Here is a 21,789-nt window from a genome sequence, read left to right on the forward strand (position 1 = left end):
GGTGATAAATATTAATTTGTTTTGAACTTGGGTATGTTAGTGTACTTGGATGTATTTCGTGGCCATTTTTTGCTTAGGAATTGTTGCTAGTCCTTGCTCAGGTAGACCTGAGAGAAAAGTTAAACATTCCAAATTTAAATACATATTTAATTCATAAAAAGTGCAAGGTACAGGACAAATCTTATTTCTATGGTTGCGTGTGTTTTTTATTCTTAAGTCTGAGCCAAACAGTGCACACTACAGCAATCAAGGGGTTTATATAAAATGTCTTTCTCGGCATTTAAGGAAAATTGGTTACTAGTGAATGAGCCACTTAAGGATCAATAAAAGCTTCATGTCTTTCAAAACCACACTCACTACTAATACTGTTTTCTTCTCTCCTTGCAAGCAATTCTTTTTCCTTTCATTTACAGACCTTGTGCCTCTAACAGCGAGATTAATGCACTGGCATGATTCAGAACCAATTTCATTGTTTGCATAGCTGCATGCAGACAGGTATCCCAGGAGCTTCTGTCTCATGGACACTCCACAGAAGCCCATCATCAATGCCTGAAAGTTTGTTTGAAATCACTAAGCTTCCACCTTTAATTGCTGCTTTCTAACACTACTGGGGAATCTTGACTATTCAAGCGCACTCTTTAATCCAGCTCTACAGGAAAAATGCATTAACCTTCATGGCCTAAACCTGCCTTCAGCCCAGGGAGGAAGGATAAATTGTTTACTCAAGGAAAGCTAGCATAAATTTTTTAATAAATTCCATTTTGTTCCAAGGAAGTTAACAATTCATCTACAATCACTGATGAGATGGTATCAGAAAACAAAACTGCTCTTTATGTCTTGTCCTCAGTAGCTACATTTATTGACATTTTTTTGGATGGCAAAGCTAAGTGCAGGAATTACTGCTGATGAAATTAAATGGTTTCTGAAATTGCTTTCATGTTCTTGACAATAATTACATTTACGTTACTATTTTTCCATATACATGCTTGTTCATGTGCACACAATCAAATGTACATTTTTACCTTTGAGCAGGGAAAAATTAAAAGCCCAAACAAAGATTAACGATGCAATGTTTAACACCAAAATCTCACGTTATGCTATGTGAAATATTATAAGATTTCTTTGTACTTTTAAGATATTGTATTATCTTGTGTCAAAATGTAAAATATTATGATAGGCATTTGATTTTGAATAGAAATCTCTCTGCATATGACTGCATGTATGTTACAGTATTAGTAGTCTTCTCCTCTCCGCAGCGTGATGGAACATCTCTAGCAAACATAACACTGGAATAAATCAGCCAGCTCAAGACTGACAAGACTCACTGATGGAGGAAGTACATGGCCAAACCCTGATGAACTCCAGAACCAGTTGTGAGCACAGTAGCTGCTTGGAAAATTACCATCAGGTGTTGAAAATGAACTGCTCTAAGTTTTAGCAGAGACAACAGGCCAATGGCTTCATGATAAGACCGACTGAAAAGATAAGGAAGGCCTGTCCTTTTCATGTCTGTCCATCCCCAACTCGTGTTTTATTGCACCATAAGTAAGATTTTAAATACAATTCTATGTTTAAGGAATTCTAATAGAAATATCTGACGTTAGTTTGGCTCTTCTTTCCACACCCCACCCCCACTTCCCTACACAATGTCAAAGAATGAAATAGGATGTGAACTTAGTGAGAATTTCATAGTAAAAGAGACAATTAAGTAAATTTTGAAGACAACAGACAGCAAGACAGCAGAGCTGCTTGAGGCACACATCAACTGCTCGAGACTACCACTTGCAGCACTTGTTTTGTTATTGCTACTCACCCGCAGAGTTTTAATCTGAAGCGTCCCCTGATCCTGTATGGATGTTCGAGGGTCTCTGCCCAGGAAAGTGAATCCTTCTTTTAACCAGCTGATGACAGGAAGGGGGTCACCAGTTGCCTTGCACTTCAGCAGAGCTGTCCCATCCACTGCCAGTGTCTGATTGACCGGCCCCTGGAGGATGATGGGCGGAGGCCTATCTGTCAAGACTAAACAGTGACACATGCGTTGGCATCCACACCTTTAATGATCCTCTGCTGCAGTTAGCCCTTTCCTTGACACAGTACCAATTTCAAGAGACTAGTTCAAGTTAGCCTCTAAAAGGCTAACCATTATTCTGGAATAATAAAACCATTATTTCTGGAAGACCCACAGATACATGTTAACAATTAACTGGTATATTTGAAAAGCATTTTTGTAAGAATTTTATTTGACCACTGCAAGTTAACACCCAGATACATAAACTTCTGTTAGCAAAGACCATCAGACTCATGTGATTAAGATAGGATAAAAATTAAGACCTTGATGCAGAAAAGAATTGAGGTACATCTCTTATTTCTTCCTATTTCGGAGAGCATTTAAAGCACATGTTTAATGTCACATCAAAACATGTTTCATTGCTTACCTGATTGAGGGCCTAAAGAGAAAATCTGTTAAAGTTCAAAGTGAAACACCATAGCCATTCTAGCATGGGTACCAATCACATCCCTCATTCATGCTCAACTTGCAAGTTTTCATCAGCAAAAGTATCTAACAGTAATACAAAACATTTTCATAATCTGAGTGATCTAAATGACTGTACCACTCTTTTCAGTGGAGAAAAGTTCAAACTCCATCAAGCCATTTAACAGCTTACTTATCAAATAATTTCATCACCTTTAAAAGCCATGAACTCTTTTAATTTTTTTACCCTACTAATTTACATTTGCATGCTTGAAGTACTGCTTAAAGGACTCTGTAACCAGTGACTGAGTGCATGGCTGTGTATAAACCCCATTCCATGACCAGTGGGATATCTTGAAGATGAGGTAAAATGCTCATGTTCACTTTTCTTGAAAGACCAATTTTTCATAAATAATTCTGCTGTTGAACCTATTCTCTGAGCCATCTGTTAAGCAGAAAAATATAACTTTTTTTCTAAAGAATGTGTTATACAAAATGAATGTTAAATACTTGAATATAAACAAGGCTATGACTCCTGTATAAAATCAGTATAACAGAACTGAGAATTCTTTTTGATATATTTACCAGCCACACTACTCCTTTAAATCCTTGAACAACTGAACAATTATACGACTAGTATTAAATATTGTAACAGGCAGGATTAGCTCCTAAACCAGTGTAAGTTAGCCTGCCTGCACCAATGTCAATGGAGTTTGAATCATTTATTCTAGCTGAGAATCTGTTTCATTATAGTCCATACACAACACCTGACTCTAACAATGAACTGAAAATAAATTATTGTGAAGCAACATGGTTTCTGTTGTATTTGAGCTGTTTGAGATGCAAACCTCTGGAACCTTCAACAGATCCAAAGTGCTTTCATTATGCTATTTAACAAATAAAAAAATATCAGGGAGATGTTAGCGGTACATTTTATACCTAAAACAATTGTTTCTGAAATGTTAATGTTGCAAAAATACTACCTGACTTCTTTTGTTAACAAGATACACAAAGGATAGAATCATTAGTATTACTAGTACCTTGGAGTGTGAGTTTATCACATTTATTGAAATTGAAACTGAAAATAGAAAGCCAATACAGATTATTTATTAACACCAGAATGTGAATGCTATTTTGGATATTCTGAAATATCACCCACTGAACTCCAAGATATGACAGGAAACACTATATTACAAGAAAAGAGAAAATGTAATGCATTTTCACCTTGATATGAAATTTTTTATCTCATTAATGTTCCTTATGACTACACAGTTCAGCCATTTGGTAAAATAAAAATTGATATCAGCTCATATGTACTATCAGTGTACCTTCAGCACAAGTAGTATATTAGAATGAAAACTTAACTGTGTAAATTTTCCTTTCAATTTAACATAAAACAGCAAATCCCAGTTTTCTAGGTAGCTAAAAACTAAGGAAAAATAATTACTTAAGTTGTTAATGATTCCATTGTAGTTATTTGCTGCATCTAATTGCCTTTCATATGTGCAGTAATGTAGGTATTTTCAAAACCTACTGCATTACCAATATTGTTCTTTGGCATGTAATTAGGTTTTTTACAGCCCAAATGAGCAGCTCATAATCCTTTAAATAGCTCTGATCAATAGTGTAATTGAAAGTCTCCTGGCCAGAAGGAATCTTCATTTTCAAGGGTGTTATGGGTGAAAGACCACTACAGGTTTCCATGACACTAAGGCTAAAGGTTAAATGAACACTTAGGGTTTCCACTGATCTGTGAACGACTGTATTGTCTTCAGAACTGTGACTTGTAAATCTCTAAAATGTGTATACATGCTTGTTCCTACTAGATAGGTCTCCTCATTAGTAAGGATCCAAAATTCCCTTAGAAGTTTAAAAAGATATATCATAAGCATTCTGAAGAACAGAGAGATAATGAAAAATATCCACAAAAAGGTTGGGGGTTTTGTTAGTTTCTTTTACAACATATTTATTTTTTATTTAAATTTTACGTTGTTTTATCCTAGCAGGAAACTTTTATATCTGTTCCACAGAGACATTTTATGTGGCTAAAATATATTTGCATAGTAAAAGAGAAGTTGATTTCAAAATTAATTTAATTTTAAAAAATGGGTTTGAAACTATTTGCGAGCAACCATATATTCACATATTTTGGTAACTGAAAAGTTATCAGATTCCTTTTGTGATAAAATGCAGATTAAATTTTGAGCAAAGTATCGGAAAAGAACAAAATACATTGTTAATGAACAGTTTATTCACTACAAATGCAACTTGGATTAACTGAAATGATGTTTAAATTTGGGTGGGATTTGGTCAAATTACAACAGGAAATTAAAATAAGAGAATAACAAAATGAAGTCTTTACTTTGGCACTTCCAAAATCAACATTTCGAAAGTTTTCCTGGTGAATTAATGGGTAAAGTTAGACACAAGTCACAAAATTCTCATGATGAACACTATTATGACAGGGCAGGGTGCTCTGCTGAGAGGTGGAAAAGCAGAGACCAATCCTTCCTCTGTCTTTTTTTTGTGGAAGAGCTTCACAGGAGGCTGTGATGTTGTTCTGAATCTCTCCTGTTTGAAACTGTCACACTTGCTATAAAACATGTAATATACATTTCATGAGGGATAGGAAACATGGTGGGCAGATTTGCAGATGCATAAACTGTGAGTGATATTAAATTCTTCCAGGAGGATTTGAGAGATACATACCCCAGAATATTCAATAGACCTATAGTAAAAATATTGCAGACGAGTTTGGGAAAAAATGCCTTAAATGTCTATTCCAAATCAGTGGAGAGGGAGATGTTGAGGTATGCTGCCAACTCCTGCCAACTCCTCTTTTTTTTTTTTTGGTTTTTTTTTTGTTTTTTTAATCTGTTCTGAATTATCCTTACAGGTCCAGCCTTTCACTTTCATTCAAAAGCCCAGAAACATGATCTTTTTAATTAATTTAATATCCTAAACCAGTTCATTCTTATGTTGCCAGAAAATCCACTGTGGGAGGTTAAGCTTGCTCCTCCATCCCAATACTCACGCTAAACAGCAACTGCTAGGTAAACTGGACAAAGTAGGCTGATCCTATAGTTGAGCATGCAATGATCAAAACTTTTATTAATAAATATTAATAATTACTAGACAAGGAGAAATTGAGATTTTCAAAATATTCTGTGCATGATAGATAAATTTATGGAACAAATTACTAATTGTTAACTATTCTTTTTGTCTTGAGCACAGATAGATGGAAGCATTTGGTTTATTTGCATGATCTGTCATTTTAAGACTGTGAGCTGCATATTCACTTCTTGAGTTTCAAGGGATTGCTAAGATTGTCTCAATTTTTAAAATTATTTTGCTTTTCCAGATGTGCGTTAGACAGTGGATTATATGATAGCCTTTCAAGAAAATACAAGATTTGAATTTCAAATACACTGAAGGCTCTTAGCACAGTCCATAATCAGCAAAATTATCACTCAACTCAGCACATTTCATCACAGCTAGTAATCTCTTCTCATGTGAACACTTGAGTTAAAAATATTTCCAGTAAAGACTTGTAAGTGCAAAAATGTAACAACTGAAACACAGCTATATATGGTATAATTAAGCACTTGTTTTTCTGCACATGACATGTTTTCATTCTGTATTGGAACTTCAATTGGATCTAAATTACTCTGGATCAAACAAAAATGTGTTCAAAATGAAAAAGATGGCTTGCCACTATTATTAAATCATTAACCAAACAGAAAAATTCTGGGCTATGAAGTAAAACTGAAATCACCAGCCAAAAACTAGAACACTAATGCTTAAGTATATAGCTAGCATGCACAGTGTTCATTATTATATTTTTAAAACCATTAAATTAGATTTCCCTACTGAAAAAAAATCATTAGCTTCCATAACTTCTGCTCAGCATCAACCAAAACAGATTATTTAGACATTTATGGTTAACTTCCTAACTGAAAGCTATTAAAAAAATATCTGTGATCTAATGGTACATTTATTTGTATAAACCCAGTTCCACAATATTGTTTTAGCACTTTTCTTCTGACTTCACCTGCCCTTTGACTCATGGATGAAATGGGATTTCTATAAAGCAACCTTGTATTATTTCATAATGATCATGCTGACAGTGGGTTCTGGAAAGCATTTGAAGAACACAGGCCTTGCATTCCTTGAGCAGCAGAGCCACCAGCTAATGCTTTCTCTAGCAATGTGGAATGCACACCGCCTTTAATCAGAATTAATTGTAGATGTGTTTGCATTTTAGCAGGGACAATGTCGTGAGCTTTCTGTTGACTTGTTAAATCAACTAACGAAAGTTCCAAAGGGGTCAGTTAGGATTTATTATTTTTTTTCCCACACACAAGAAACAGATAAAGATAGACCACAGGCCTTGTCTGTCAAAAGGAAGAATTCCTTATCACTAATATCCTTGAACTTGATTTGATCGACTCAGCCCCTGTTGCAGTAAATCTATACAGCATCAGCAGGTGCAACCCTTAATAGCTCAGTGTCCTCTTAGCCAATGTTTGTGTGTTCTATTTATTCCAATCACCATCATGGCACTGACTCAGGCAGCACTATGGACAGATATTAACAAATACTGCCTTTCCATTAATTTTAAATGACCTTTTAATCCACATTTAAATTTGAATTGAATGAAAATGCATCATTTTGTCACAGACCATGAGAGAAAGGACATAAAGAGATTGCAGAGTAAAGGTTAGCCTTTAGTCTCCAGAAACTACTTGTAAAGATGCAAGGATAAGGCAGAAATTATCTCCCCCTGTCATAAAAATATAGACAGCTTGTGGAAAACAAAGAAAATGCATCAAATTAATGCTCAAACCTCTATAACATGAGCCTGAACCTCTCTACCTGTCACTTGTGATGAATATGCTCTTGTGAAAAGCCAGATTATTCAGAATTAGACATCTTTTCAAACTTTCATGGTGCAGGCAGGTCTCTAAGGGAACAGTAAAAGTAGACCTCTGCATATAACAACAGTTTTAATGGCAAAAATTCATCAAAGTCTGTCAGGAGATATTTAATGAGTCAGTTAAGATAAGGAATAATGATGCTGGGGAATGCCACAATCTCCTAGTATAAAAGGAATTCTGTTGTTTTCTTCACTAACATTAAAGGATGCAAATTGCCTTCTATCCACAGTGGGATGAAGAAGGATATCAACAGGATTCCTGACATATAAAAAGGATTCATGCTTTTAGATGGAGTAAGGTAAACTTCAAGGCAGGATAAATTTCAAACCCAGAATTTTGAAATGGAAAGCATCAAGACACATCTTGTAGTGCTTTTACTTTCCTGAAAACTCTTCTCTACCTATGTCTTTCCATGGCTCTTTTCACACCTAACCACACTGAGGAATTCTTAGAACATAGCTCTGAGGTAGGTGCCTTATTCACAGAGGGACTAAAGGGCTACATGATGTAGCTGTTCTAAACCAACAGTACTCCAGTAAGTTCAAGGCAACTATGTTGATATAATTGAGCTAAGGACACATCCCCAAACTAGCTGCCTAAGATAATATTGAAGACTGGTGGGAATTGAGCTCCATTTTTCTGCACCCCAATTCATTGCTTTAATCACAAACCTATTCATTCTTCACAATGTTTTTTTGCAGTCCTATCTTAGCTCTAGTGAACTGAGCAGCTTCCTTTCTCACCAACCCTATTCTAAGATGGTTTGTCCCTTGTTTGCATTGTTAAGGAACCTCCAGAAAGCAAGCAAAAGGCAAACTTTTTGCCTTTTTGATACTATAAAGAATTGCACAGAGATGCTTTTTCATTGTATTTTCTGTAGAAACTTGTCCGCTTACTTGTATGAATTATGTGATCTCATATGCCTTTATTTACACTGCTTTTAAAACACTTTGACAGGAAAAAACAATAGGAATTTCTATAGCTTACCATCAGTAACCTCCAGCTGAGCCTTTGCTAAAATGCTTCCAGCAACCGTCAGTGCTTGACAAATGTAGTAGCCTGCATCAGATCGCTGAATGTTGGTAATAGTGAGGTCTCCAGCTGGTGACACTGAATACCTGCTGTTGGGTTGGAGAGGCTGGTTTGGGAAGAGTAGATTCTGCAAAGACAGTTCATCTCACATCAGTTCAAAACACAAAAGCACCACTTTTCACTCAGCTAGAGAGATGATGATTTTTCCTTAAAAGTTCTATATAAAAACTAGTATAAAAAGTAAGTGTGGTTATGACTTTATGAACACATAGAGCTAGCTTTCCCTGCCTTGGGAAACTTGCAGTTTAAATTAGAAACAGGCCTTTGACAGCACACAGTGGTGTGTTCTGGCTGGGGTACAGGTGAGGAGAAATCTTCCAACAGTCACACTTGAGTGATTTGTATTTGTGACACATTCATTTTCATTCTGAACATAATTGTAATAATATACTTAGTTGGCTACCAAACCAGGAGGACACAATACTACAGTAAACATTAGAAAACTAACAGAAAGAATTGAATCCTGGAGACTTGAGGGAGCATATTGTTTGGCTGTGAATATGTTCTGGGCAAAGGAGAAAGTAAGAGCGTGACACAGAAGAAAAACTGGGAGGAAAATACAAACAGGTCATAAAATAGGAAAAGCTGCCAGAGCATGAGAGCTTAAAGGAGAAGTAAAAGGAAATTAAAACTGAGATATACCAAAGGAGAAAAGCAGCATGGAGCCTTGAGGGTGAAGAGAAAGGGTATAAATCTGATGTGGAAATCATCAGAGAGAAAAAATAATTTCATATAGGATAAGACATCAGTTAGCACAAAACAGGGAGATTAGCTTTTGCCTTTGGGCTGGATTGGAGAAAAGAGAGATGTCAATAAGAATAACTGGAATGGATGTAGTAGTCTTTGCATATGATGAAGGACTGAATGAATCAATAATACAGAAAAGGACTGAAAAGGTTTTAGTGGTGAGGGCTGTGTTTTCAAGGAAAAAGTTATACCATTTGGCACAGCTCTTGGTGTGAATAAAAAAGAACAGGAAAAGGGAGGCAATGAGAACAGAAAGGTCAGCAGCATTGCCCAATGAGATAGAAATGGAAACAGATTAAACAATAATTAAAAACCAGTAATTCCAGGAAAACAGTCTGGCTTTTATGTCAACTTAACAAGACTCTATGAAAAATACAATTGTTTGTATCAGGAATATCCCAAAATGCTGTTACCATGCTGTGATAAGCTTTCAGTCATTACTGCAGCTCCGTATAGCTGTGCTGTGCTTTCTAATGACAACTCCCTACTAACATTCAGGCTTGTCTACATGGGCTAAAAAGAAAATCTAAAAGTATAGACTAGGGTATTAAATGAATTTTCTGTAGCTCTGCTTCTTCTGTAGTAGACCTTAATGGTTTAGAAAAAATGATTTGGAACTGACAAGCAACAAACTTGGATTTTAAAAAATTCTACTTTGAAATGAAGCTCACACCTTTATCTCTCTGGTTTTGGCTATAAAAGGAGATAGATATGCTTTAAATAAGATCCAACACTCCAAGTATCCTTATAATTGTATTAACCTACTAGGCTACTCATCACCTTAGGTGAGTCTTTCCCTTTAAGACCTTTCAATGTCAGTGTTGAAGAAATCTATCACAGTAAATTTTTCCTCAAAAATCAATATGCACCCAGTAAACATGTCAGATCCAATATGAAAAAAAGTGTGAAAATTCTGAAACAATTTCAGGCTACAGGGCTAAGTGGGTCTCAAAAAATTGCCCTGTTTTCTGAATTGCCTTGAAACTTTCAGAATAACTTCTGCCTGGCACAGATACCTACTGAATGAGGGTATTACAAAAACTCCACTAAATTTTATGAGAAAGCAGAGAATTTTGATATGGCTGAGCTTGACTCCACTTATCACTCATTATGCAAAGTGTAAAAAAGAAACACAATGTAAAAGACAGTGCAAAGATCAAGCTCCTAATTCTTAAGAGGAAAAAGATCCAGAATCCTCTTTATCACTGCATTAGAAAGGGGCGGCTACCCTTCTTTTTAACTTCAGGATGGGCTTGTCAGTTCTGGAGAGGTACCACATCCAAGTGACTATTCCACACATTGGGAGGAGTTCATCAGTCTGGTAACTCCTCTCTTCAAAGACCAGATAACTATGAATTATGACTTGCCCTAAATTACAGTACAACCCCTTTTTAAAAGATTTTACAATTTCACTGGTTTTAATTAGCTGTCAGGTTGCTCATGTGGGCACAACGGTGGCATGCTGGGTTGCAAACAGGGGGACCAGCGTCATCCCTGATATAATACTACTGAATTTATCTCAAGAAAGAATTTAATCCAGAGAGTCTAAAGTCTACACAAGCCCTGCCCTGGTGAATTTCATTGGTGGGCAGCTGTTAGGCTCTGGGGGAAAGGCTACCAAGTACAAAGGACCAGCTGTTTAGGCACAAGCCGGCACAAAAAACGACTCAGGAGGGAACAGCTCCCCTCCCTTCCAGCTGGTTGTGCTCAGAAACACAGGATCAAGAAATGGATTCACAATGAAAAATGCCCTACAATTACTAGAGTGGGCTAGGATGACTACATAACATTACTCTGAACACTAACAGTGGTGCTGCAAACAGTTCCTTGAGTAAAAGCAGAAGCAAGTATTGTAAAGCCAAGCAACTTGTAGCTGGGCACACAAAGGTGAAAACTCATGTAATTTGGCCAAAATACCATCTTCCAGATTTGTATGATGATATACAGTATGTGGAAACTCACCTATTCTACGGCATCTCATTGCAAAATCTGGCAAGTTGTGTATTGAGACAGTAATGCTAACCTGTGTTACTTCACTGATGCTCAATTAAGGTTAACATGAGGGTGTAGTGAATCGCATTGAGCTATGTTTCAAAGTTTGATTATAAACCATGTAGGTATCAATTTTTATGTTGCATTTTATTTTATGTTGCATTTATTTGCCAAAAAAGACCGTTCTAGCCCTCAGGGATCTGGTTCTCAATACAGTAATTAATTTTCCGGGTTTGTAATTAAACAGCAGCTTCAACATGGTACAAGCAGTAGGTAATAACATTCAATTAAAGACACAAGATGCATTTTCACCTTAAAATGTTTTTACCCTTGAAGTGATACCAATGGAAGAGGGTAAAATAGAGTATTAACACTTTTCAATTACGCTAAATGACTTTAATCCTGCAAATGATGTCCTACTTTAATTAGAAGCTCTTCTCTTTATTACAGCATGATGGATGTCCACTTTATTAGATTCAAGTGTGACACTATAAGCTCACTTTACATAAACATTACCATGTTATTAAAATGCTCTACAAGGAAGAGTTTTGAAATGTTTGCTAGCACATCAGTACTTCCTACTTTAATTTCAATATGCTATTCTACTTTCCCTTTGGAACAAATTTCACCTTAGTGAGACTCACAATACTGTGCTTTTCCAGGATGTGATCCATGGAGGCTAGATCTAAAGTTCTCCAAATAATACACTGAAAGAAACACACTGAAGGTTAAGCTTACACTCATACAAGCTTACACTCCTAAAGTAACAGTGTTGCATCTTTGTAAGCCACAAATGCAACAGAACACAAAATGCTGTCAGTCTTGGTCCTGTCATTCTGGACCAGATATCTGCCCCTGTGAGAAGGTGAAGCAGAAGCAGGTGGAGCAGAGCGGGAGATCTGTGGTTCAGTTCTTATCTCACATTTTAACTGAGCTGGTACACACAATGCCTCCAGATTAGACAAAAGACACACGCACACTGTACAACACAGTGTGGATACTTCCACAACACATGTGGATATGTAAGAGTTATCTCACATATCACCGTATGGGAAAAAGTAGCACAGGGCTCTGAAAAGACTAATTTAGCCAATGGAGAAGAGTACATAGTATAGACCCATAGACAGATGTAGCTGTGACAGGCTTCCTCAGGGAGCTGAAGGCGGCACTGTCCTTGGGCATCCATTTGCCCCTTTTAATCTTTTTCCAGGTGCGAAAGAGAATACAGCACATAGTTTACAGTGTTGAAATTTAACATACTAACATGAACTGCATGTTGAAGGTGAGAAGGCCTGACATGCCAGTACAGCAACAGCAGTAAAAAAATGTTATGGCATGACATTCAAATATTAAGCTAGAAGTTAGTATTGGCTGGTGGCAACATTGATTACTACATCAGAAATTTTTATTTCAAAAAATGACAGTAAGGATCAGGGAATATTTCCAAAACCAGATTCAGAAATTCCCTGAGACAATTTTACTGAAGAAAGCATCTGCGTATTCAAAACCTCTATCTGTATGCACTATGAGAATATGCCAATGCAAATCAGCTTGCTAGATATGTATCTGCTTGATCATGTCTAGACAGGTTGTGAACTGTAATTAGACTCTGATGATTAGTTAAAAATTGAGTCATACCTTTTATATCTACTGTTTGTCTCATCCACCTGTTTGTTGGGGACTTCAGAATGCAAAGTCTTTAAGCTATATACTGTTGCTTTCTATACATTTATACAGCACCTAGCACAAGTTTCATCAAGTTAAATGGCCTTTGAGTTCTTCACAGTATTAATATTTTTTTAAAAAAGCAACGAAAGTATCAGTAGAAAACAATGATAGTTTAAAAGACAAATTCCTGTGAAAGATTAAAAGAATTTGTGAAAGGTAATATAAATAATTTTCTTAAAAATTTAACAATACAACTATTTAGAAAGGCTTGGAAGACTTACTGGGTGCTTATAACTTACCTGGCTTCCTTCTTTTTGCCAGAAAACAGCTGGCTGGGGATTTCCTTTAGTTTCACAAGGAAATGTCACTGTTCGACCCTGGGCTACAATCTGGTCTCGTGGTCTCACCACAAACTGTGGGGGAGCTACAATGTAAGAAAAACCATGGTTGTAAATTTAGGATATTTTGCAAGGGGGAGATAAGGAATATTGAAGGAAAGAGACAACTTTATGGAGATTTGTTTTATGCCAGCGGATGTAACACCAGAAACATTAATTAGTATAGACAGAACTAATATATAAACAAAAACAATAACAGCAACAAAAAGAGCAGCAATATCAGTATGTGATATCCCCACTTGTGGGGAGAAAAAAAAAAAGAAAAAAAAAGGAAGGAAACATTACAACCATACATGCTAATTCCGATGACAATAAATGCTAAGAAGCAGCAGTCAGGTGTTTATGATGCCAGCTCTGGATGTATTCTACCTTTCGTTTGGGCAGGTATCAGCACTCTCATACCCTCTGCACTTCACAGAGCTTGTTGTTGTGCTGGAACTATTGTGTATTGCAAGGTATGAATTAGGATATACCAACCACCTTTTTCTATCTGCCCCTCTAGACACTTAAAAATGATTGAGAAAGGAGAGGAAGATCTGGATGGCAGTAGAAAGACAGAAGTTCAAGACCTCATTCACTTCTCTTAGGGGTAGTGTTGGCAAGAATGGAGTGGGAAGGAAGACTTGCTGTGAAAAGAACAGTTGCTAAACCAATGTAAACTTGGGGGATCCAGATTTCAGCTTGGGTAAAGACAAGAAAGAAGCAAGAGTTGAAGAGTTAGTGGGCAGCAGTGAGTGGTGAGTAAGAAGGAATAGGTATTCCAGGAGATCAGAAAGAGACATGGAGAAGAAAAAAGGAGAAAGTGGAGTTAAAATAAGAAAGAAGAACCAGGACTGTCTATGTTTTCAAGTAGATGGCATTAACAGTATTCAGACATAGGGGACCAGGAAGCACCGTCAGAAGTGAACAGTTTCTAAAAGGGAGGTGTAATTTGACTTGTCTGGGGGTACTGATGGAGAATAGAGAGTCAGTGCTTGGTGGGAACAAGAAGGGAGAGAAAAGGTGTTAATGTGCAGAAGGAAAGTGAGGAAGAAGCAGTGTTGCAGGATTTGAGAGAAAAAACTTGACATTGGTGACTATGTTGAGCATGATGTAATAAAGCAAATTACTTTTCTGTGCATGACATGCAAACCCTTCAGTCTTGGTTCAACATCGGAATTCACTGGAACTGGATTTATACTATTTGACATATCTTAAAAATGTAAGCAGTATCTCCAAATATTCTCATCAAAAGATTAGCTATCTTTAGAGGCAGGCTGAAGAACAGGACAAAATAGTAGAAAAAAAACCCCACATTCATTTTCTTCTATTCTACTACTGGTTTGGTGGTTGTGGAGAGGGATGGTTTAGGAACACTAAGCTTTTAGGTAAACAGAATTTAAGTGTTTTAGAAAACCATATTTTCACCATTATAATTACAAACTATTTAATTAGGCACGAAGAGCAATCAAGACCCAGCTTCCGATTACACCTGCTGACAACACAGACACAAATCTGCTAACTGCACAGAAATGTATGCAAATCAGATTTTTTTGAAATACACTTTGCAGTTATCTCATGAGGCACTTCCCAAGGCTTTACAGATCAGCAGGAGTCTAAAGAGCACAGTTGAATAGTGGTAGTATAATGCACTCTTAAAACAAGAACTGTAAAGCACTTAATAAACGGATCACCATCAATTTAGAAGGCAGAGGGTTAGGACAACACAAGGAGTCTTCCTTCTGCCTCACAATCCTAAACATAGGCTTTAGCCTCTCTGGAGAGAGAAGTGTCCACCTCTTCCCCAGACCTCAGCAGGTGTTAGTCTTCCGAAAGGGCAGGGATGAAGGGCTAGGTGCCCTGCTGCTGCCCATTTATACCCTTATGTTTTGAGGCTTCTATAAGAACACAGGTGTTGCTACACATACTGTAGGATGTGAACTCATACTGTACTATTCCTAAAGTGCTGGACTGCAGCAAGTTACTTGTTTTTCCCTCACCTTGTTTTACCTAGCATATCTGTATGCAATCCCTACAGGTGTCAGAAAACAGTAATGTGGTAATCAGCACACATTCGATCATATGGGAAGGGAAAGAGCGAAAGATCTTTAAATTGTGAATTAGAAACCTCCATTCCTACAGGCATACCTCACACTAAGGTATCTCTACAGTTCTGACAACCCACTTAATAAAGGCCACTGAATTAGTTCAGTATTTGCTGCTCAACCATTGAAGTTCATTTCCCAGGATATTAATCTAGAATCAATAAGCAACCTCAGGCAGAGCAGAGAGCAGAAAACCTCTAACCTCTTCAGGTGTTATATGTGCATTTGACAGGAACTGTGCATGAGTCCTATGTCTATGCTGTATTATGGGTGGCCTCAAGACCACAATCTTTCTATCGTGCTGCTAAAAACCTGGTGTCAGGAGACCATCCCATAGACCATACCCAAGCATGACTGATACCTAACATCACTTCATAGGCATGCTTGGTGCACTGGGGGTATGTTATGGAGACAGTGCTCTGAGGCAGCTCAACAGAAGGAAGAGGGGTATGGCATTTCCATGAGCCTATCTTTCAAATCATGTAACCAAACAAATGCAATGTAGGTGAGTTTAAGGGTTCATCTGAAACATTCTCACACACACAAGGCTGTACTGTAAGTCAATAATTCAAAGCTCTGAGCAATAATAGAACTGAATTTCTTGCTGTAGCAGACTTTCCAAGCACCAAATTAAGGTAATTTGGTAGTCAAGGAACTATGAGACATAAATGTCTTAGTTTCTACCTAGTTTACAGTTTTTTGACGTACCCCTAACTTTGAACATCTCTCACTTTCCTATGAGCAGAAGAAGGATCCTTTATTTTGCAAAAAGAGACAAGGAAAGGAAGCAGGAATTAAGGCTGTAGCTCAGTCCAGATAATCTAAATGACATGGATTGACCCTGCTGGTCTGTTTTCTCCCTGCCACACACCAAGTCCTCTCCAGCATTTGCCATTCTAGGTGACCAGAAGATCCATGGCCTCATAGCTACTAGTTTAGACTTTCTAAAGACTAAGTAAACAATGATGTATGGTTATGCAAGGATTTCTTATCCAGCTTTTCTCTGTGGCCATAATTACTAGAAATTCACTATAAAAATAAATAAATGAATCAGAGTTTTTATTTAAATATTATCTCTTGATCTCACAAGGACCTGACTGTTATTGGTCACTATGTTAATTAGAGCACAAAACCAATTCCTTCAGCCAAACAATTTACTACCATAATTTTAAAGAGCATGAAAAATGTAATTTTGAAAAAATAAAACCTTGTATGTGTTTTTTTAATTCATTCAAAGACAGGGTTCTATAATGAAGGAAACCCCCATTTTGTTCCAATTTCTTGTCATATTCAGCCATAGCTCTGTTTATAGACAGCCTTTGATAAAAATGACATTGTTTACAGCATTTAAAGAATATTTTCACCATATCAGTTTTATCTATCAACTTCTAGTTGAATAATGCAAATTGAAAACTGAAAGTAACAGTTAATAATTCCAGGAGTAATTCTTGGTCAAGCGTAACTACCAGAGCAGTAAGACTGACATTATCCCCAGAGAATGCAATGCGACCCTGCTCAGAGACAGCAAGGCTTCTTTGACAGAATAAGCACTTGGGCTCTTCAATTCTCCTAAAAAGAGAGCTCATTATCTTCATATATAGATGCTGTTTATAAAGACAGAAAAATATTATTACTCCCATTTTGCAGAAAGGTTAACTGAGATCATGACTTGCTCAAAGCTCAGCTTCAGTGGAACATTGGACAAAACCTAATTCAAGCCATTATTGCTTCTCTCAGAGTAGGTGAATTTTTAAAACATTCTGAAAAGGTACAGTTAGAGAAATAACAGCAGGCTTGATATGCTTCAGCTGTCAAAGTTATGTGGTACTTTAATGCTTAGTTCAAGCTAAACATTAAGGTCATTAGAAGAATCTGTTGAAAAAACTGTTATGAAGCAGCAAACTGAGCGTTGTACCTATCAGACTATTACCCTTTACTGTTTCAGATGTAACATTAACTGGATTGGAATAAACAGAGTGGAAAAGCTCTTGCTTAATTGACATTTGGAAGTCAAAGACAATGGCTCTAAAAAGAAATATATTGCTTGGATTCCAGGGGACTGGCCAAAAATATGAAAAAAGAACAATTAAGACTACAGACCTAGTGTACTTCTATTGAAACTTTTCCCTTTTTTTGAGAAATTTAAATAGTACACAGTAAGTTAGATTTGATTTCTGGCAAATTATGCTTTGATGCTGCATTCAGCAAGCGCTGGCTTCAATCAATGTCACACTAAAGCTCTGTTATGGTAATAGCCGCTTGTGAGGCTGAGTGGAATGATATGGAAATCAGATGGTTGAACACGAATAGAAAGCATAGGCCATGTACGAGGGGGTTTTGAGATGAGGGGATGGGGGGACCCTAAGGTTAATCACATCATGTTCGGAACTGGTTTTACAGCACAGAACAGTATTCTACTGCAAGAATTAAAATGGAGATAGAAAAGCATGAGCAGTAGTGAGCATTAGTTGTGTTGTTCAAAAAGGGAAGAGTGCGTTCTGTTGCACTCTTTCTAGATGTTGTTTTATGCATGACTGAATGGATCTTTTTATTCTATTAATAAATGTATATGAAGGTAGCCTCTGCTCAAGTGTTAAAGAGCTGTAGAAGAAAAAGAAAGAAACAAATATTGTAAATTATTTCAAAGTGATTTCTCAACTCTTCTCCAATCTTAATAATTAAAAGAATCTCTAATCTGTTGGGATGGATTGTATTCATTTCTTTCCCCGTAGTGTTATTGAATAATAAAGGTTACACTGAGTAACCAGGAGCTGATAAAGCTGCTGATACAGAGAATTTTGACTGAGACAGTCAGTTCATGCCTCCTAGGTGAACTCTGGTCTCCTGGTAAGAAATGTGGCAAAAGACTTAGAAGGGGAGGAGAAAATTACCACAGAAAAATGTGAATTTATAGCAAAAAGTACACTGATCCTGTATCAAGTACTAGCAACATTTTCTTCCAGTGACACAGTTTTGTAAGCTGATCTTGTGATTTGTGGTCACATTGAATTCAATGATCCTAAAGGAATTTTATTGTCATGACTCGCTCATAGCACCTCCCCCAGCCCAGGTTCCCTGGGGTTCATACATTATATATTGCTGTGATTTTAATTAAAAGTAGATAAGTTTTACTCCAGCATTGCTACTGCAAGCAGAAATGGAATTGTAACCACGGCAACTAATATCAGTGGGATTTTTGTTGTTGTTGTTTGGGTTTTTTTCTAAACATCCTCAATTACCTAAGGCAGACACTATGAGACCAAACTCATTTTACATAATCCAAACAATTTTCAGATAATGAAAACTTTAGTAATCTTTTAATTACATGTACTTAAATAAAATGTCCTCATATACCATGGCACATGAGGCTTTATTCAAAGCTCATTGACGTTGGTAGAAATTCTCCTATTGGCTTATGTAGTTGATAGCGAACTACAAATGAAATGTATCGTGAAGATTATTTAGGCAAGCCAAAGTAATAAAGATGAGTGCTTCATTTTAAACTCAAATTGTTTATTATCCATAAAAATATTTCTGTGACTGGTTCAAAGGGAGCAAGGGGAAAGATGCTGACTTGTAAATGTTCTAAGCAAACCTCAGACATGGGAAAAAGCTTTGAGGAACAAGAAACACACTGGCTGGTAAAGCACCAAATTCTGTAAGACTCAGTTCTGCTTCCAGCAGCGAAGAAACAGCAGACCAACCTAATATCCCCACCTACAGTCTTTTTCAGCATTGTACATTTGCAGCAATAAATTAATTTCATATTAATCCTTTGAACAATCAAAGCTACACCTGGTACAATACTCAGTATCTGCCTGGAAGTAAGAGAGTCAGTTAGGGGGATGAGAAAATGGCGCCTTCCCCAGATTGTCTTCTGACTTCTTGTCCTGGTTTCAGCTGGGATAGAGTTAACTGTCTTCCTAGTAGCTGGTACAGTGCTGTGTTTTTGAGTTCAGTATGCGAAGAATGTTGATAACACACTGATGTTTTCAGTTGTTGCTCAGTAGTGTTTAGACTATAGTCAAGGATTTTTCAGCTTCTCATCCCCAGCCAGTAAGAAAGCTGGAGGGGCACAAGAAGTTGGCACAGGACACAGCCGGGGCACCTGACCCAAACTGGCCAACGGTGTATTCCATACCATGGGACGTCACATCTAGTATAGGAACTGGGAAGCGGGGGCAGGGAATTGCCGCTTGGGGACTAGCTGGGTGTCGGTCAGCGGGTGGTGAGCAATTGCCCTGCGCATCACTTGTACATTCCAATCCTTTTATTACTACTGTTGTCATTTTATTAGTGTTATCATTATCATTATTAGTTTCTTCTTTTCTGTTCTATTAAACCGTTCTTATCTCAACCCAGGAGGTTTACTTCTTTTTCCCGATTTTCTCCCCCATCCCACTGGATGGGGGGGAGTGAGTAAGCGGCTGCGTGATGCTTAGTTGCTGGCTGGGGTTAAACCATGACAGTCCATTTTGGCGCTCAACGTGGGGCACGAAGGGTTGAGATAACGACAAGCCTGACCAGAGCTTGTTAAAACAAATTTGTTCTAAGCATTCATTATATTGGTCTAATAGTCGCTGGTCATTATGTTGATTTATGTGTCCCTAGAGTTGTTGCTCTGGTTTTTAAAATTCTGTTATGTATCACCTCACTTGCTCTATGTAGTTCCTCTTCTGCTGCTTATCATCCGTGGGAGGTGGATTCAGGTTTTCGCTTTGATGTATTGTATAACACTGGTTTATGGTATGATAAAGTCATCGGCTGTGGGATTAATCCAGTATTTGCACTTAGCATTGTCACCTTTATACTGCAGGAGCCATCTGTGGGAAACTATTAATAATTATACCATTTACCTTTTCTCCACGGAAAACCAGTCTATGAGTCGGGTACCTGTCTTCCCCTCTCCTTTCTCCTTCAGTCCAGTTACAATGGTGTTTGAGAATTTTGAAAAATTTGAATACTCCTGGGATGTTGGGACTAGCACGGTCCTAGCCCTACTGCTAGGAATTAGCATGCTTCTGAATGTGGTTCAGCTCTCACTTAAGGTTAAACAGCTATTTAAGAAGATCACCCAGAGATCTGCCCCAAGGCTGGATAATTATGAGTGGCAGGGTGTGTGGGGTAGTATGGGCAAGTACCTAGAAAAGTGGGCACCTCCAATGTTTTGGAAATTCACCCCTTAACAAGTGCAGGATCCAGAAGAACTAGTAAGATATTTGGAAAAGGTATGCTGTCACCCCGGCAGCTCCAGAGAGATACAAAGCACTGCAACCTGCTGGGGCCTGGCCCATGCCTATTGAGCCCTGTTTGACACCACTCAGTACCCTCAAGGGGAAGAAAAAGTCTCTGGACCTGACAACAAAACGATGAGCACCTTGGCCACCCAAACCTCGGCAATAGGCACTGCGGTCCCTCCAGCCCCAGCGATGAGCACTCCTGCTATCCAAACCTCGGCAACAGACACTGCGGTTATCCAAAACCCGGCGAGCGATACTGCAACTGAACCAGCAGACCAACCTGCACCAGTATCAGTTGCCCCCATACAGAAAAAGAAATATACAAAAAAAATCAGTTCACTTAGCGAAGGATGAAGATGAACCAGGGCCATCACGGGAACTGGAGGAAGAGGCAGAACCAGAGGTAATAACCCGGTCCCTATCCTTGAGTGAGCTGCGGGATTTGAGAAAAGATTTTGGCCGCCATATAGGTGAGCATATTATCACCTGGCTCCTCCGATGCTGGGACAATGGGGCTAATAGCTTGGAATCAGAAGGTAGGGAAGCCAAGCAGCTAGGATTGCTTGCCAGGGAAGGTGGCATTGACAAGGCAATTGGAAAAGGGACACGAGCCATCAGCCTCTGGAGGCGACTCCTGTCAAGTGTGAAGGAGAGGTACCCCTTTAAGAAAGATGTTATATGTCAATCAAGCAAGTGGACCACCATGGAAAAAGGTATTCAATATCTGAGGGAATTAGCTGTGCTAGAGACGATTCATCATGACCCGGACAACCCACAGTTACTCAAAGATCCAGACGAAGTCCAATGCACATGACCCATGTGGCGGAAGTTTGTACGGAGCGCACTATCATCCTATGCCAACTCACTGGCAATAATGGCCTGGAAAGACGAAGAGGCACCGACAGTGGATGAAGTGGCTCGCCAACTCCGCCAATACGAAGAAAATCTCTCCTCCTCCCTACAAGCCTGCATTTCGGCTGTGGAGAAGCTGTCTGAGGATTTCCAGCAATTCAAAGAGGATATGTCCTACTCCACACCTGTAAGGACCGATGTCTCAGCTATTAGGAGTGAGCGTTCTTCTGCCCAAGAGAGAGAAGATACACACTGCAAGGTGCCCTGTGGTTTTATCTATGTGATCATGGAAAGGACATGAGGAAA

At 38.0% G+C, this 21,789-nt stretch overlaps 1 protein-coding gene across 12 annotated transcripts in view; it reads right to left on the reverse strand.

The window, feature by feature from the left end:
- ROBO2 (roundabout guidance receptor 2) overlaps positions 1 to 21,789 on the reverse strand; it is a 947,974-nt gene that overhangs the window by 92,906 nt on the left and 833,279 nt on the right. For all 12 annotated transcript variants that reach the window (XM_049824867.1, XM_049824864.1, XM_049824876.1 and 9 more), the window contains 3 exons: positions 13,209 to 13,333; positions 8,398 to 8,569; positions 1,814 to 2,019 (listed from right to left, as the gene is read on the reverse strand). In XM_049824867.1, coding sequence (XP_049680824.1) covers positions 1,814 to 2,019; positions 8,398 to 8,569; positions 13,209 to 13,333 — 503 coding nt within the window. The remainder of the gene's footprint in view (positions 1 to 1,813; positions 2,020 to 8,397; positions 8,570 to 13,208; positions 13,334 to 21,789) is intronic.

This window comes from Accipiter gentilis, chromosome 21 (assembly GCF_929443795.1).
Source record: "Accipiter gentilis chromosome 21, bAccGen1.1, whole genome shotgun sequence".
Classification (NCBI taxonomy): domain Eukaryota; kingdom Metazoa; phylum Chordata; class Aves; order Accipitriformes; family Accipitridae; genus Astur; species Astur gentilis.